Raw genomic sequence first — 17,932 nt, 5'->3', positions numbered from 1 at the left:
TATGATTGTTGGGCTTTTCTCTGTATCTATGAAGCGCCTTGAGGCGACATTTGTTGTGATTTGGCGCTATATAAATAAAATTGAATTGAATTGAATTGAATTGATGTGAGCCGAGTGTGTTTGAGTATAATCAATGCTTCACATGTTCCTGCAGACAGAACATTTCTAACTCTCAGATTAAATCCTGCAGAATGAGCTGGATGACGTTGCAGTGTATCTCCCATCACATGCTTGATGTCATGAAATAGGCAGAGCAACTATACAGGCAGTGTTGCATGTGAATGATTTAACATGAGGTAGAACATACTAAATCTCTGGTTAATGGGAGCTCTGAGGTCGATGTTGGAGCTCTGTGGTGCTGGGATAACGAGAAAATCCTTAGAAGCACAAAACTGAATAAAAATGTGTCCCGCAGGAGGGCGAGGCAGTCGGCAGCAGCATCCTCCAGCTGGTGGTGACGGACAAAGACACCCCAAGGAACGGCCCGCCTTTCTCCTTCCACATTGTCAGCGGGAACGAGGACCGCCGTTTCCATGTGGACCAGGGCGGCCTGCTGTCGCTCTCTGCTCCGCTCAGGAAGAAGGTGAAAGCTCACCATCAGCTCAAGATCCAGGTGAGACGCTTCAGGTCGCCGTCCCTCCACTTTTCTGTTCTGTTCTCTTGTCTTTCTCTCACAAACTCTCACTGCAGGAAAGACATCTTAGAAAGTTTGTCTCAGCTTTGGAGGTGCTGAGCGTCGCTCCCGGCCTCAGCCGCTGTGCTGTCCGGAGAGGTGAAGAAAAGTTAGAACAAAGTCGTCTTTATGGTTTTCTGTGGTTCTGAGCTGTCAAGACTGACCCTGCACACCCAGTAACGATGACTGAGTTTAAATACAGGAATTATTTAAGCTGGAAAAATGAAAGTCAGAAGAATGACCCTGCTTCAACTCTTCACTATAATCCATTTACAGAAGGGGTTATTCTGAGGGTTCAGGCTGTTTCAGGTTGCAGCTGATGGTGCATATTCGTGTCCTGCACTGTATGGATTTTGTTGTCTGGAACAAATATATTTTGGGATGCTGAGAGATGATACTTTAGTCCAAAATGCTCCATTTTTCATTTTGTTCTCTGCTGTCAGAGGGAGAAAAAAAAAATCACACAATCACAAAAAATGACAGCGTTTGGTTGATCACAACAAAGAAACAAAAAGATTAATATGAAATGTGAAATACAAATGTTTTTGCTTTGATTGCAAGTGAGAAAAAAGTTTATTAGCATTGGAGAGGAGGGAGACACGCACCTGCACACCTGTAAATGCATAAGGAGAAACAGACATGTTACCTGTCCCAGCTTTTACATTTCAATGATATTTCATAAGAACAAATCAAATCATTTAATTTTTTGTGCTCCACCTTTGCCCAGGTGACAGACAGCGGCCATCCTCCCCTGTCCTCCATCTGCGTGGTCAACATCAATGTCACCGAGGAGAGCAAGTATCCTCCGTCTGTGGTGCCGCTTGAGGTCTCCATCACCACCTCCGGAGGGCTGTTTGCAAACCGGGTTGTCGGCAGGCTCCACGCCTCAGACCAGGATGTGCAGGACGTCCTGACCTACAGCCTGGTCTCGCAGAGTCCCGGCGACAGGAGCTTCTCCATAGACCAGGCTGACGGCAAAATCTGGGCAGACGAACACCTGGAGGAGGGCTCGTACGTGCTCAATGTCAGCGTGAGCGACGGGAAGTTCACCGTCTGGACCGGGGTCAAAGTTCACGTGTGGGTGGCCACTCAGCAAGCGTTGGACTCTGGACTGACGCTGCAGCTGGTCGGGATGTCGCCGGAGGAGTTCCTGGGCGATCACTGGAGAGGCCTCCAGCGCAGCCTGGGACAAGAGCTGGATCTCCCCCGGCAGGAGCTCCACCTGGCCAGCCTACAGCAGCGGCCTGACCCCCGGGCCCTGGAGGCCCTGCTCATCTGGAGGCCTCAGGGCGGCCCCGTTCGGCCCCTGCCCACCAGCAGGCTCGCAGGTGAGCGTGCTGCATGATCACACGTGGTCAGTGAGGTCAGTGTTCAGTATGTGTGCCATCTGACATGTTGGACTCTTTGGTACAGGCATTATATCGGACATCGAGGACTCTCTGGGCCTCAGCATCCTCAGAGTGAGTCACAACGGCTGTCTGGGCAGCGGCTGCCCACCGCGAGGCTGCAGGAACTCCGTGCGGCTGTCGGGAGAGAGGCTGGGCCATTTCACCACCGCCAGAGCTGCTTACATCACCCCGCAGCACACCTGGGAGAGCGCCTGCCCCTGCAACCGTACGTCCACCTGTCTGTCTGTACTCAGAGTGTATGTGCGTATGAGTGAGCTGACAGGGTGCAGCAGCTGTTTCTGACATCTTCTGAAGAGCAGCATGTTTGAATCGAAAAGTTCAGACCTGCAGGTTTGCAGGATAAGTGTGCTGCAGTAGAGTCATGTGACTGAACATCCACAGAGGGCACAGCGTCGTCCTGGGATTCAGCTATGGTGTAACTGAGTGAACCTGACATGAGGCCAGTTCAGCTCTTTATCGAGTCCTCTGTTACACGTGTAGGACTAGGCGTCTAAGCGAGCTGTCTGTTCGTGGAGGCTGGTGACTTTAAAGTGAACATCGTTGTAGGGTCTCTACCTGGAAAACTATATATACTGCATGAGTACACTGACCTCCTAACCCCTGAAGTCACTCCATATTCAAACAGCTGCAGAGAAAATGATCTTTTCATGCTTCAGTGTGTGCAGCTGGAGTTTTGTCCTTTTCTTCCTGAGATCTGAGGATGAGGAGGGTAAATATTCTCACCAGTGTCAGCCTGTTCTGGTGCATCATGTCGTTCAGGTTAACCTCTCTGCGGTTACACAAACTGAACTGAGAGAGTAAATCCCCGGATTTCATAAATGGCTGTCAGTATTCCCTCAGCAGGCCACATTGGGATTTGTGCAGGCATTCCTGTATGGATTATTGCTGAAGGGGGTTTTCCTCTGGCTCTTCTTGTCACCAACATGTCTGACTCTACTTTACTTTTTAACCCTCTGCTCTTAAAACCAGTAAAGGCTGAGTTTTGTGCCAGATGTGCCACACTGCAGGTCCAAATCAAACTGCAAACTGGTAAAAATCAGTTCCTGGGCTCTGTTGCCGGTTGCCGTCTGTGCCTGACTCTTTGCTCCGTTTTTTTCCTTTTCCAGTAACAACATCAAATAAATTTTCTCTCAGATCAGGGATCACACATTACAATCAGGTTACCACCTCGTTTCATCTGAAGGTGTAAAAACATCAAAAGAGCAGCGCCTTTTAACACAGATTAGGATTATTAAAGATAAGTGGATGCTGAGCTGATTTGGTGAGAACTGCTCTGCAGGTATTTAGTGAGACAAACATAAGATTTCTGATCTCAGAAGCTCGCCACGGTGGCACCCTCATGGTTGACGCGGTTAAAGTCCGAAAGACAAAAGATGTAGAAGTCATCCAAAAAGAAAAATCAGATGATTAGCACATTTACTCAGGAGAAGATAAACCAGGCAAACGCCTGGCCAGCTCATTCTTCTGTGTGTGACCTCCGCTTGTGTTTCCTCTGTTTGTGTCTCAGAGTCGGCGCTGAGGTTCGACAGTAGGTCCTACCTGAGGTACCTTCACCGTAAGGACGAGGACAACCAGGACTTCAAACTGTCACTGAGGTTCAAGACGATCGAGAAGCAGGGCGTCATTGTGTCCACCAACAGCAGCACCGGCTGGGGAGCTTTACAGGTATGGATGCATCTGCGGCGCTGTCATCAGAGAGCCGGACATCTTTGGTTTTACAACTGATGTAGTTTTCCCGAGAACACATCCGAGCTCTCACTGTTTCTGAAGTGTGCGATGAACTATGTCTGCCTGATCCTGTTGAATGCTGTTGCAGTGTAGGGGTTTGTGTGAGAGGTTACCCAGAATGCACTTTGTTCCAGTTTATTCCAACTCTGAGAGAAGCTCACAGAAAGGCTTGAGTGGCTTCGTTAAATACACTAAAGTCATTGCTGCGGATTAGAGGGGTCACATGACCGGATCAAACCGGGACCTGCGTCACGCGCCTCCTCAGCCAGCGTAGAAGCTTCATGCAGGTCTGCGATTCAGGACTGCTTCTGAAATTCAATCAGGCATTTAGGACATGAGCATGTGAAAGTACCTGTCATGCAGAGATACAAGAAAGGAATACCTGATATGCTCTCAATTTGTCGGGAGAACCAGCATGATGGTGAGGAGTTTTATTTCAAAGCAGTGAGTAAAGAAAGCTGAACATCTCTATAACAAACTCCACTCTCACACTGGCCTGCCTCGTCAGCTCACAGAGGTCCGGGACATCGCTGGAATTTCACACCGAAGAAGGCAGCGTCGTCTAAAAACAGGCGGACTGAGCCAGATTCACCGCAGTGAGAAGAACACAGACCAGCAGCTCAGCGGGTATCAGATACTTCACACACACACACACGGCGGCCGGCAAACAGGAGCAAATCAAATGTCGGTATTTACGATGATGTGAGTGGGGATGAAGTGAAGCACCAGGTCATATCTGTGAATCATAGCTGGAAACTGTCAGGGTAGGTGTAGAAAAGAGGACTCGTATGCAGGACTCCTTTGGGAGAAGACAGTGGATTTATTTACAGTGCGGTAAAGGTGCAACCGTTCAATTATATATATATATATATATATATATACATATATATATATATATATACATATATGTATATATATACATATATATACACATATATATATATATATATATACATATATATATATATATATATATGTATATATATGATATATATATATATATATACATATATATCATATATATATATATACATATACATATACATATATATATATATATATATATATATATATACACATATATACACACATATATATATATATATATATATATATATATATATATATACACATATATACACACATATATATATATATATATATATATATATGTGTGTATATATATATATATATGTGTGTATATATATATATATGTGTGTATATATATATATATGTGTGTATATATATATATATATATATATATATATATATATATATTAGGGGTGCAACGATACACAAAATTCACGGTTCGGTTCGGTTCGATACTTTGGTGTCACGGTTCGATATTTTTTCGATACAAAAGAAATGTTCATGCCTTTTTATTAATTTGTCATTTATTAAATTTTCACGGCACATTCTGCACCACATCTCTGTGCGTTCATCATTTGTTTGAAGCCAGCTCACCTCCTGCAACCACTTTTCAGAGAATACGCGCTTCTTTTGTGGTTCGGACTCCTTCTGACATTTCTTTGGAGGTGGAGGAACATCACAGTAACTGCTTAAAGGAGCTTCTTCGACATCTTTAAGAGTTCTAAACAAATGTCTGTCCTCCTGAAAATCTTATGTACGCAAACACGCGTTGCAACTTCTTATCTTGTGCGGGTTTTTATTTTGACAGCGAATGCGCACCTGCGGACCACTTATGTGCAGCCCTGGTTATTTAGCTCGTCATATTGCAGCCACAGAAATTCTTTTGTCCATGAAACCATAAAGCTGCACTTTCTTTTTGCCTTATAGTCTGATTTGTCATAACCTTTCCGTTTTGTGGTAAGCTTTTCTTTGGCTGTCACTTCTTCACGCTGACCTGTCTTATTTGGCTCAGCAGAACTAAAATATATATCCTGCTGCTTTTACACACGCACTAACATAACGCTCAGCGATTCTCTGCGCGATCAACCTCTCACATGTTTAAGCTGCGGGAGATTTCACTTGTCATGTTTGCATAGTAAGCTAACGATTGATAAGACGATGTCAGAGGAATTGGTGCGCAAATTATCATCACTCACCAATCAGTACTGTCGCTCTCTATACACAGTTCACGCGATTGCAAAGTGAAAGCAAAAAACAAGTGCAAATTCAAACGCGATTTCAGTATGTCACATATTGACAGTGGCCGATGCCAATGACATAATTACCCAGCTACATTTCCAAAAGAATGCAAAAGCATTGACATATATTTTTCCTTCCTAGGATAGGCCGACGGGCAGGGCAGAGATAGATTTTGGTAGCCCGACTGGAAAAAAGCCCCGTCGGGCTAGCGATTTTGCGAGCCCTGTATCTGATTGAGGAATCACTCATCTTTGGAAAAGAGAGTTTATTATGGAGAAATGTCTCTTTCCAAAATAAAAGCTATACTATACGCTTCTTCTGGGCTATATTCTCAGCAGCATATTAAACATATCAGGTCCCCATAAGGAGAATCATGTGCTAACGGCTGTCTAAATGACTCGGGTAAAGTTTGTAGCATGCGTGCTTGTTGTTTTTCTCTGCTTCCACTTGTCTTTGCACTAGGATGATGTCGGAGTAAATGTGCAGTCATATTGGTTGTGTTCCCACTAGTGCTGTCAGCGTAAATCTGAAATGACATTAACGTCACAACACGGCAAATCTCCGTTAACGAGCTACCGCGGATCACCTCATGAGTGGGGCTGGAAGACGTCAACACATTAACGAGCTAACTGCGCTAACACACTAGTTCCCACCAATTGAGCATTGCTGGCACATCCAACATACTGTTTTACTTTTGTCCATGACAGGCTTACCTTCAGGGTCATACATCACATGAAAACCAAAATAGTTCCAAACGCCAGATCTGAATGAGGGTGGGGGAGGTTCAATTTGCCATGTTGCAACTAGCCTAGCTTCTGTCTCGCTAGCTTGCCCTGCGCTCAGTGAATCTGTGTTCGACTACTCCGCCTAGGCTGCACTGTCGAGCTCAGATCCACTGAGCGCTCAACACAGACAGCATCATCAGAAGGAAAGTTGATAAAATAAATTAAAAATGTTGTATCGTTCGATACATATGCGTACCGAACCGAAAGCACTGTATCGAACGGTTCGATATCGATACGAGTATCGTTGCACCCCTAATATATATATATATATAGTGATGGGTGCCCAGGTGTGGTCTCCTCCTTTTCCTCCTAGCAGTGCTCGTGGCCGTGAAGTGAAAACACACGTAGTGACTCCTTCCAAACAGTAATCCCGAGTGGCGGTCCAGCTCCCGTGATCTCTCTCTCAGTTTTCCTCCTGGTGGCAAACACACAAACACACACGGAGTAACTAAACAATCCTCAGATCAACGTAAACTGCCACAAAAACCATCCGCGCTGCTCTACTGTGTTTCACACAATGATCCAGTGCTGACCGAAGCTCAATCGCCCTGTTAAGAACGCAGCCCGGGAGATGGCGGATAATTGGCTACAGCTGGTCGGCTCCGATCAACAACGGGTGCGGCCAGTCTCTGTGCGGGAATGCTCGTCACAGCTCGGAGGTAAACAATCCCGTTACGAGAGAGAGAGAGTGGGAGAGAGGGGAAGGTAGCGACATGCACACAATAACACATGGGCAGGCATCCAGGCGAGGGCTGTCGGACCATGACAGAAACATTTTGGGATGAAAAGCCTCACTCGACGGTCCCCACAGAGACCCGCCTTAAATCAACTCAGCGGCTCTCCCTTTTTGTAAATCTGCTGCTAAATTAGTGTCAAACAACGTTATTAAACATTTGCCAGTTGAGATGCCCAGCTCAGGGGAAACTTCCTGTGAATGAAGGAATCAGAAATCTTTGTTCTGCCAAATGCTGCAGTTTTCTTTCTTTGTATCTCAGGACAGCAGCAATAGAGACACGCATGTCTTCTTACCTGCTTGACTTTGTAAAAGAGGAAAATGTGAGCACGCATAGTTTCACGATAGTGCACATCTGTGTAGGAACTATATTTCATCTCGATGTGTGAGTGTGGAGCAGGAACCATGGTCCAAACGTGGATCCAGTTCACATCCAGCAACAACACTCACCTTGGGTAACTCTACACTGTAAAGTAACAATCAGCCCCTATGAGCTGGCGCTTGGTGACAGTGGGGAGAAAAAATGTATGTTTTGACCCTTTGGAGTCCTTAGTTTGGAAAATTCCGGAAGCTATTCATGGGTTCTCTCCAGGTACTCAGGCTTCCTCTCTCAGTCCAAAGACATACAGTTAGTGAGGATAGGATAGGTGCGAGTGGTTGTCTGTCTCTGTGACAGACTAGTGACCTGTCCAGGGTGTACCCTAGACCTTTGGTAGTAGGGCTGGGCGATATGACCCAAAATTCATATCTCAATATTTTTTAGCTGGATGGCGATATACGATATATATCTCGATATTTGTTTTAAAGCCATAAAGTAAGAACAAAAAGAGAGTTCTTAGTCAAAGCTGTGTCCCAGATGTCACACAGGCACTTTTATTAACATACAGCGTAGATGTACATGAAGAAATTACTCAAAAATAAATTATCAGCATTTATTAAATAATAATGCTGCATAAATAAAATAAAACGTTGTTTTTGTGCATAACAAAAAGCACACAACTGTGCAGTCAAAATGTAAACTAACAGACGCTGAGCATAATAACAAAGGCAGATTTCACAGCTGCTCTGTTCCCAAAAGTTCTACTGCGTGACTGACAGCCTGGAGTTTGAAATCCTCTTTGCAACCATGTCTCTTACAGGTGCCATTTGTGGTCCATATGGACAATATGGTAATATTACGTTGAAGCACGGCACGTATCACTCCGCGAGGCTCCAGACTAAGGTAGCCGTAATGCTCCGACCATCCATCAAGCGGTGCAGCTGCAAAGTCATACTAAAACATTTTTTGACAGATTGCTGAGCGCCGTGTACCACAATAAATCGGTTCGCGGTCAGTAAGCACAACCAGAATTCATACATAAGGCGCGCTGTCGATTTTTCAGAAAATGAAAGGATTTTAGGCCATGCAGCCCACAGGGGTTGTATGTCGTTAGCTCGTTAGCGCGGTTAGCTCGCTAACACGTTGACGCCGTCCAGCCCCACGCACGGGGCGATCCGCGGTAACTCGTTAACAGAGATTTGCCGTGTCCATCTTGTCGTTGCCTGCTGGTGAAGCAATGGGGGAGGGGAAGTTGTGTTCAGTGAAGGAGAGGCGAGGCCGAGTAACGTTGCGTAGAGACAAAAGTGGACGAAAGAGAGGCAAACTTGCGGCTCCACAAGTATAATTATAACGTAGCATATACTATATATCGATATAAACGATATTGTCACATCTTATATCTCATATAAAAATATATCGATATTTTTTTTTAAAAACTAGATATATCGCCCAGTCCTATTTGGTAGCCAGGATTAACGCCCCCGTATGACCCTGACAAGGATAAGAGGATGGAGTAAGGTGATATTTTGTCCTCCGACCAGTATGGTGTTATTTTTGTGCCACTATTCTGAGCGCACGTAAAAGAAATTTGAGCGCATGTAAAAAACGTTTGCAGGTGCAAGTGTTGCATTTTGAGGAGACATTTATTTTGAGCAAAGAAAAGCTAAATTTGAGTGAACAAAATTCATTGCTGCGTGCAAAAAATGTATTTCAGTGTTTGCTATTATCCACACACACACACACAATAGCAGCCCCTGTCGCTCAGTCTTTGCATTTGCGCTTGCTCGCAATGTGCTGCTTGCACTCTCAACATTTCTGCCTGTGCGCCCTCAACTCTTTCTGTACACCATTATATTTTGCCGCAAAGCCAGCCAATCACAGACTTGGATGCAAAAAAATCTGATTGGCTGTTTTGGTCTCCAATCAGCTTGAAATGACAAAATGCAATTTCCCAGAATCCATTTCGTCCAAAACTCTAATGAGGCAGTGGCGGAGGAACACAGAGTGGCGGAGTTTGAAATATTACTCTTTCTGGGTCACAAAATAAACTTTTAAGATATTTTCATGTGAGAATGGTGCTGTGTAAACTTCAAATAGCTGCTCGATTTATGAAGACATCACATATTTGCAAAAGTGCTCTAACGTTTTCGGAGATGTCTGTTACCCACCAGCTGACCGCATAGCTGGACTGTCCGTTGGGCATAACGGACATTTGCCCGGTGAGCCGATGGTGATTTTTCATTTTTATGTTTGTTTGTTTTTGTAAATGTAATTACAATGAAAGGTGGTGGATTACCCAATTGGTCATGATCAACTCTGGGCTGGACCAATTACAATACATCCGTATTGAGGGGAAAAGGAACGCGATTCGTTAGCTAGAATGGAAAAAAAGACACAAAGCTGGAGTTATTCTGTGTCTTTGCTGCACAGCTGCTGCTTCTCCCCTCATTCTCCCCCCTCCCTCTCCTGTTGCTACTTCAATCATGAAACTGATCAATGATCAGCTGATCGTCTCTCTTGTTTGTTTATCGCCCACTTTGCACCAGAAAGAGAAAACCAGCGGATGTCGCGCTAAACAACAGCAGCACGTTCAAGCTTGATTAGCTGTTGTTAGAATTTATTTAATATTAATTTCTAGTATCAGCTGATGTTTGCTGGAGCCACAGCTGTAAAAGCTGCTGGTCATGGTGTCGGTTTGGATATGTGGTGAGAGGGAAACATGAAGGTGATACAAATCATACATATATATCAACAAGACAGTGTACATCACTGTCACAACAGTGTTTGTTTTAGTTCAAAGGCTTTATGGTTTTTCCTGAAATACCTGGTGGTGGTTTTGTCAGTTCAGCCTTATATATTATGTTTAACCCGAGTGACCACCCGGTCAGCTGGTGGGTAACAGGCATCTCCGAAAACGTCAGAGCACTTTTGCAAATATGTGATGTCTTGATAAATTGAGCAGATATTTGAAGTTTACACAGCACCATTCTCGCATGAAAATATCTTAAATTTATTTTGTGACCCAGAAAGAGTAATATTTCAAACTCCGCCACTGCCTCGTTAGAGTTTTGGACGAAATGGATTCTGGGATGTTGCATTTCGTCATTTCGAGCTGATTGGAGACCAAAACAGCCAATGAGATTTTTTTGCATCCAAGTCTGTGATTGGCTGGTTTTGTGGCACAAATATAACGGTGTACAGAAAGAGTTGAGCGTGCACAGGCAGAATTGTTGAGAGCGCGAGCAACACATTGCGAGCGAGCGCAAATGTAAAACCTGAGCGACAGGGGCTGCTATTGTGTGTGTGTGTGTGTGTGTGTATGGATAATACCAAACACTGAAATACATTTTTGCACGCAGGAATGAATTTTGTTCACTCAAATTTAGCTTTTCTTCGCTAAATGTCTCCTCAAAATGCAACACTTGCACCTGCAAACGTTTTTTTACGTGCGCTCAGAATAGTGGCACAAAAATAACACCATAAACCTGCAGAGTTTCACAGGCTGTAAGTTTCTGAACTTAAAAAAAGAAAAATCTCCAACATTTATTGCCTCGTTTCGTGGAGCAGTACAGGAAGCTTTATTAAGCTGGCCGAAAACAATGAGACCTGAACAGATAACTCATGACCCAAACCTGGTTTGATGACGTTTCCCCTCCTGGGCTTTCCTCCTCTATGAGCTCTCCGGCTCAATATTCACTCGCTCTGATTCTCAGGAAATTTCAAAAGCACCATTCAGCCTTTCCCAGGGTTCTCCCTCCTGGGCTTTGGATCTTGGTCCCTGCCCGCTTCATTATGAGCAGAAATGGCTTCAAAAGGAATTTCTGAGCAGCGAGAGCTCCCTCACCTGGGTTTGGTTCAGAGAAACTTCCTGAACATACGAGGCGCTATTCATACACCTGATTACCCGGGAGGACTGAGCGGACTGTATGAGTGTACTCTTCCACACCTCATCAGAATTCTCTGTCAGCTTTCACACCTGTGGGACAGGAAACACGTGCTCACCTTCAGACCTGTTTGCTGCCATTAATTTCTTTGCTTCTGCATGCATGCGCTTGGAATCGGCTCCTTTGAAATTAAAATGTGTGAGCGTGTGGATGAAAAGCTGCCTGGGTGAGAAGTGTAGAACAGGAAGAGGTGATTTGTCACTCCTGTGTGATGAGGAGTGTCCGTGAACTCACTCCATACACAGTTGGTGTTTCTGCAGTGACACAAAATGCCTGAAATGTCAGTTTAGGCTTTTATCGCGGTGAGAGAGCAGCAGGGAATCCTGCTCACAGTCTCATTCAGCAGTCGTCCCTTTGTTTTATTAAATTCTACCAGTGTGGGTCTGCGGCGGGCGAGGCTCTGGGGTTTCTGTTGCTCACTTTGCTCCACAATCAGAGCGGAGGAGGCGATTGACAGAATTGAAGAAAAGGAGAGCTAAGCTGTCTGCGTTCCAACCTGCAGAATGAGCTGGTGGTGGCAGACATGGAATTCCCCGACGGGCAGCTGGGCTCAGCTTTAAACACAGGAGAAAGGCGGCATTTGATTACTCTGGAGCCTCTTAGGCGAGATGTTTTCTGTCCAGCTGGGAGGAGCCTGGGCCATGCCTAGCAAACTCTGGGGAGATTATATTTATTTAGGAACAACTGAGAATTGAGAAGGCTGTGATGTAGGGTTAGCAAGCCTACCCCATAAAACCCAAATTCCTACGGAAACATTGAGGAGGCTTGGTTTAGAAGGAAGACCTTCACACTGAAGACTAAGGACTTCTTACGGTGAGGAAGCAACGGGACTGAAAATCCTTCTTTAAGGAAGATCAACATCAGTGCATGGGAGGTGGAAAGGTGTCCTGGTTTATGTGTGTCTTTGTCCATTTCATCACAAAGACACACACACACACACACACACACACACACACACACACACACACACACACACACACACACATGCGTGAGTAAGTAGGAGTAGGGACAGCTGCCCAGAGGAGCTGGATGGAGGTGCCGCCACCCAGCTGTCAGGCAAAGAGGGAACTGTTATGAAAGGGGAAACTATTAACAGGGACCAGAACAGTTTCTCTGTCATGCTGTAAACGTTTATTTTAACAGTCGGTGGGAGCTCTTGCTTGGATGGTCTTACGAACACTGAATGGATGATTATTAATTTTCATATTTGGAAAACAGTCGCGTCTCCCTCAGGAGGGAGTTTTCTCAGTGCTGCTGAATTTTGATCAGGTGCAGGGCAGACAGTGATGAATATGTCCAATACTCTGCAGACGACATGAGTGAAAATGTAATTACATGTCTCCCAGGTTGAGTCACTATTTATCCTCAAAGAGAGTAAACAAAAGTTAATGCGCTTTTATGCTAAATGTGAGAGCATTGCTCCTGATAAACATCGCGTTAGTGACATCAGCATTTAGCCTCTCAGACTCTTGGCTCGTTTAGCCAGCCTGATGCTGAGCAGTCTGAACTGCTGCCTTTCATCCTCCCAAAATTCTCTCCCAAGTGCTGAAACATCACCTGCAATCTGCAGACTGTTAAAGACCAGCGTTCCTTAAAAACACTGGATTTATATCCAGGATGTGACACACTCTCTGTCAAGTAGCTCAATTGGACAGGTATGCAGTTTCCTGGCTGTGCAGCTCTTCTCAAAGCGCAGAGTCAGTCCTGATGCAAGGAGCCTCTTTGAGTTTCTTACATACCTCTGTTGTCCCCGTCCAAGTGAAGACATGCAGGATCACAAGTGTGAGCAAAGCTGAAATCCAGCCCCAATTCACTCACTTTAATTAACATAGCACCAAATCACAACAGCAGTCCTCTCAATGCACTTTGTATTATAAGTTAAAGACCCCACAATACTACACAAAACCTCCACAATCAGACCACCCCCTTTTAGCAAGCACTTGGCGACTGTGGGAAGGAAGAACCATACAGGGAAAGGGGCGTGTCCAAGGATTTTTCCTTTTTTTAAAATTGGAAACTTCTATTTTAATGTTTGAAGCGCGTCAGATTGCTGAGTTTTCCTTCTTTGGCCTGAGTTCAGCCTTCTCCCTCTCTGTCTCGGTTTGACACCAGTGCTGTAGTTTGCCTGCGTGCAGTCGCAACACACATCACACGCTGTCGGCACTCTCCAGTTTACCAGCAGCACTGACAGTATGTGATTTATAGAGGCGTGAAGCACTGATGCTGCAGAGCTGAAGTCTCTGAGGAGCGGGATTCGACTTATGCTGCGCTGATGCTGTAAAAGCCCGAGTGCATCATCTCCCTCACACGTCTGCCATAAATCACACCCAGAGTCACAGGAATGTATGTGATGCAGAATAAAGACGAGCAGCACAATTCAGCCCTCAGCTCCCTCCTTCAGCCCCGTGGGCTGTCATTGATCCATGAGAAGAGTCCTGCAGGTCCGGCCCCTCCGATATAAATCACTGCTGAAGCTTTTTACTGCCACAAGAAAGCAGAGAGAACATGTAGCAGCGATAGAGAGCTGCAAATAAAGACAGGAGCACGCCGAAATAGACACAGCAGCTATCAATAATGCCTCCGGCGACCAGCGAGGCCAAAACATCCATGCTCCTCGGAAGTTGGAGTAGCGTGGTGTTACATGTAGAAAACATGACCTGGCTTTGGGAACGCTGAGCGTGCAGAAACTCTGAGAGGACGCTGAGTGCACAGCATGACACAGTGAAGGACCTTTGACCCCATCTGTCTAAACTTAGAGACATTTTTGGCATTCATTCAAAATCTGAAACATAAGTCACAGCACGAGTGTCTAAATGAATGAAGATGAATTTAAAGCATTTTGAGATTTTTTCTAACAAACTACAAAACACTAAGTGATGGAACCACTGAAACGAATCTGAAAGGAGCATTAAACGTCAGAGCTGCTTCCAAGCAGGATGTCGGTGGTTAAATAATGTTAAATAATATTGTTTGTTCATTTAACAGTTTCTTCTGCCCAGAAAGAAAGAAAATAATAAGAGTCAAAGACTTACACTCAGAAATGGAGTCGGATGTATTCTTCTCTGGTTTTCGTGCATGTGTCTCACTGACCTTTGTCTTCCTCCCTCAGTTGGCCGGCGGAGACCTGCTCTTCAGGTACAGATGTGGAACCGCCACCCCTGCCTCACTGCCGATTGGCTCTCATATGGTGTCGGACGGTCGCTGGCACAGCGTCCTGCTGGAGGTCAACTCCTCCTCACTGAGGCTGACCCTGGACGGGCAGCATCCGGTGTCCGCCTCCTCAGTTGAGCCGTGCCAGATGCTGCGCTCCCATGGAGCGTTGCTCTTTGGTTCTCCTCCAGAGCTCCACCAACAGCCGCATAATTTCAGCGGCTGCCTTGAGGGCCTGGAGCTCAATGGGGAGCCAATCAGAACAGGCGACTCGGCGGAGTGGAGGGGGTCAGGGAGCAGGAGGGTGTTTGGGGTGTACCAGTGCTGCAGCGGGGGAGGAGCCTGCGACAGCAGCCCTTGCAAGAACGGAGGTGTCTGTGAGGAGGACGCCACGGGGGGTGAGTCGCCAAAAGCTAGATTTTATTAAAAGTAAAAAAATAAAACAGAGATTTCGAGGTTGTGCACAGAACTTCCTGAAACAGACAAATGTCCACACTTCAGGGCCAAAGTTCCAAGTCCAGCTCAGGGCTCTTACATCATTTAGTTTCCTCTCAGCCTCCAGTTTAGCCCGCCAAAATAAAAGCAGGAAAAATGTGCCAAAACATAAGGAAATACCACACAGCGTGTGTTCCTTTATTTTTATGAGTACCTGGTAGCACATAACCAAGTATGAGAGCCAGAAAAACTCTTAGTTTAATTAGAGTTTTTGTTATGATGACTTAATAAAATTAGATTAAAACAAACAAACAATGTGAGCTCAGTAACTAAAGTACTAAAGGAGAACAAGTGAAGTACCACAGGAGGAGGAGATGGACCGACGTGACGGATTCAGCAGGAACCCACACCCATTGGAGCTGAGGTCCTCCTCAGGAGGTTCAGCTCCATGTGTCCTCCTCTGCTCCTCCTCTGAGAAGGATTCGAATGACCGAAAGCAAAATCTCAGATTTAAAAAATTAAACTTAAAAAACTTGCTGTTTTTGCCCCTGCAGTCATTTTTATCTCATCACTAGGAGAAAAAACAAAAATTTAGTGCCTGCAGGTGGTGGAAGTTAAGCTTTTAATGAAGAATCAGCCTCAGTACAGCTGCAAGGCAACGTTCAGTTTGCAAGATTTTATGAAACTGTTGAAACAAATATGATTTTTTTTCTGTCCCCATCTCACAGCGTTGTAGCAACAGTCGTCTCAAGGCACTTTATATTGTAAGGTAAACACAACATTAAGGAGAAAACCCCAACAATCAGGTGACCCCATCTGAGAGACCGGTTGGGTAAAAATGAGTGTATCAACATGTCAATCATAGCATAGCCCCACCCTAAATCCTCCCCTGCTTCCTGTTTTTTACAAATCAGGAAAGCTTTATCTTTATGACTCGCAGATTAAGACAAATACAGGTGTATGTGCAGAAGTCAGTTTAGATTGTAGATTAGTCACATGATAATGGAAGAGTCGTGGTCTCAGCCTGTGTCCTTGATCCCTGCTTCCTCATCCTGGTGGCTTCCCTCTCTGATTCTGGCTGATGAAACATGATTTTTGCTGCCTGATTCAATTCCACGTGTTATTTTCTGCCAGTAATCCTTGGGAGAATAAATCTTGCACGATTTTTCCCTTTAAACATCAACAAGGTGCTGCACTCTCCAGCCGGACCTTGCTGACCTTTGCTTTGATTATTTCGTGCCTGTAGGGGAGACTCGCTGTGGCTTTGATCAGTTGCTCTTGTCTCAGATGTCTGGGTGTGTTTTATTTGCTCTGCAGAGCCGCGCTGCAGGTGTGCAGGACTCTTCCACGGCGCCCAATGCGAGCTGACCGACAACCCATGCGCCTCCCAGCCATGCACCCACGGCAGGGTGTGCATGCCCATGGATCAAGGTTACCTGTGCAACTGCTCGCGTGAGAACCCTGAGGCAAGGTAGGCACATGTCCACACACACACCTCATTCACCGATGCTTTTAACCATCACAGCCACTTTATTAGGTACAGTGGAGCCTGCCTTTGCCGTTCAAATCAATGTAAGCACAGAGTGTATCCTTATTCTTCATAACTTCTTCATCTGGCCCCAGCCCTGAGTGATGGAGATCCATTCCTATCACATCATCCTCTTCATAGTGTGCAGGTTTGTGATCATCTACTTGACTTTTAAGGACTGACCAAACTAAAAATGTCCTCAAAGACCAAACAAACAGGCAAAAGTGATAACTACTTAACTCAGACAAAGGGTGGAAACCAAAAAGAGAGACCAAGACTCAAGTGCATGAACTAAGATCCTGCAACAATAATCCAGAAGAGGAAAGAGAAAATTCAACATCAAGGTCCTGAGACCATGGCAACAAGCTCTTTGAGCATTAAAACGTGATTAGCTGATTAGATATTTGCTTTAGAGAGCTGCTGCTGCACATGTTCCACTGTGCAAAAAGCATTGTGTTTTGGGTAATATATGCTCCAGTGAAACCAATGTTGTCACACAGCAAGTCACTGAAACTAAACTGAAAACTAAACTTTTGGAATGGTCACTTCAGAGTTGGAGACCAGGTCTGCAACCACTCACAGTCAGCCGCCATCTTCAAAGTGACTTCGGTGCATCGAGACCTTCATTTTTACCCTCGAGTGAAATCAGGTTACAGCCAGTCTGCAGCCCGCTGAGTCGAACCCCTGATTGCATTGCGATGGGGTGCAGACTGACTGCAACATGTTGGTAAATGTCAGCATTTATAAGTTAAATGATGATTATTTGCAAACCTTCAAATCTGCCAATCTGTCTGAGAGCGACTGCAGTCACACTGCAACTGTTTGGAGACAAGTCGCCTCCCACCGAGCCATCGGATCTACTTCTGGGCTATTTTTTTTTTATAGAGCGGTGAAACTAATAAAAAAAAAAAAACTAAAATTGACATTTTGAGGGAAAACTGAAACTAAAGATATAAACACGAAGCAAAAAACCCAGTCTGACGCACACACAAGCTCACCCCCCCCCCCCCCCCCCCCCCCCCAAGAGTTACGGCCATATTTGCATCTCCTTCCTTTCATTAAAGCTGCTTTGATCCCCGCGGCTCTGAGCCCCCGTCCCTCTTCCAGGTGGTTTTGGTT

At 45.2% G+C, this 17,932-nt stretch overlaps 1 protein-coding gene across 1 annotated transcript in view; it reads left to right on the top strand.

Moving 5' to 3' along the window:
* fat2 (FAT atypical cadherin 2) overlaps positions 1-17,932 on the top strand; it is a 103,512-nt gene that overhangs the window by 68,688 nt on the left and 16,892 nt on the right. The window contains exons 20-25 of the mRNA XM_085182876.1: positions 416-613; positions 1,401-2,001; positions 2,087-2,287; positions 3,590-3,747; positions 14,810-15,248; positions 16,603-16,756. Of these exons, the coding sequence (XP_085039002.1) occupies positions 416-613; positions 1,401-2,001; positions 2,087-2,287; positions 3,590-3,747; positions 14,810-15,248; positions 16,603-16,756 (1,751 nt within the window). The remainder of the gene's footprint in view (positions 1-415; positions 614-1,400; positions 2,002-2,086; positions 2,288-3,589; positions 3,748-14,809; positions 15,249-16,602; positions 16,757-17,932) is intronic.

The sequence above is a fragment of the Neolamprologus multifasciatus genome, chromosome 2 (assembly GCF_963576455.1).
Source record: "Neolamprologus multifasciatus chromosome 2, fNeoMul1.2, whole genome shotgun sequence".
NCBI lineage: Eukaryota > Metazoa > Chordata > Actinopteri > Cichliformes > Cichlidae > Neolamprologus > Neolamprologus multifasciatus.
The sequence above is the reverse complement of the archived record's forward strand: the minus strand, read 5'-3'. Positions and strand labels throughout refer to the sequence as shown.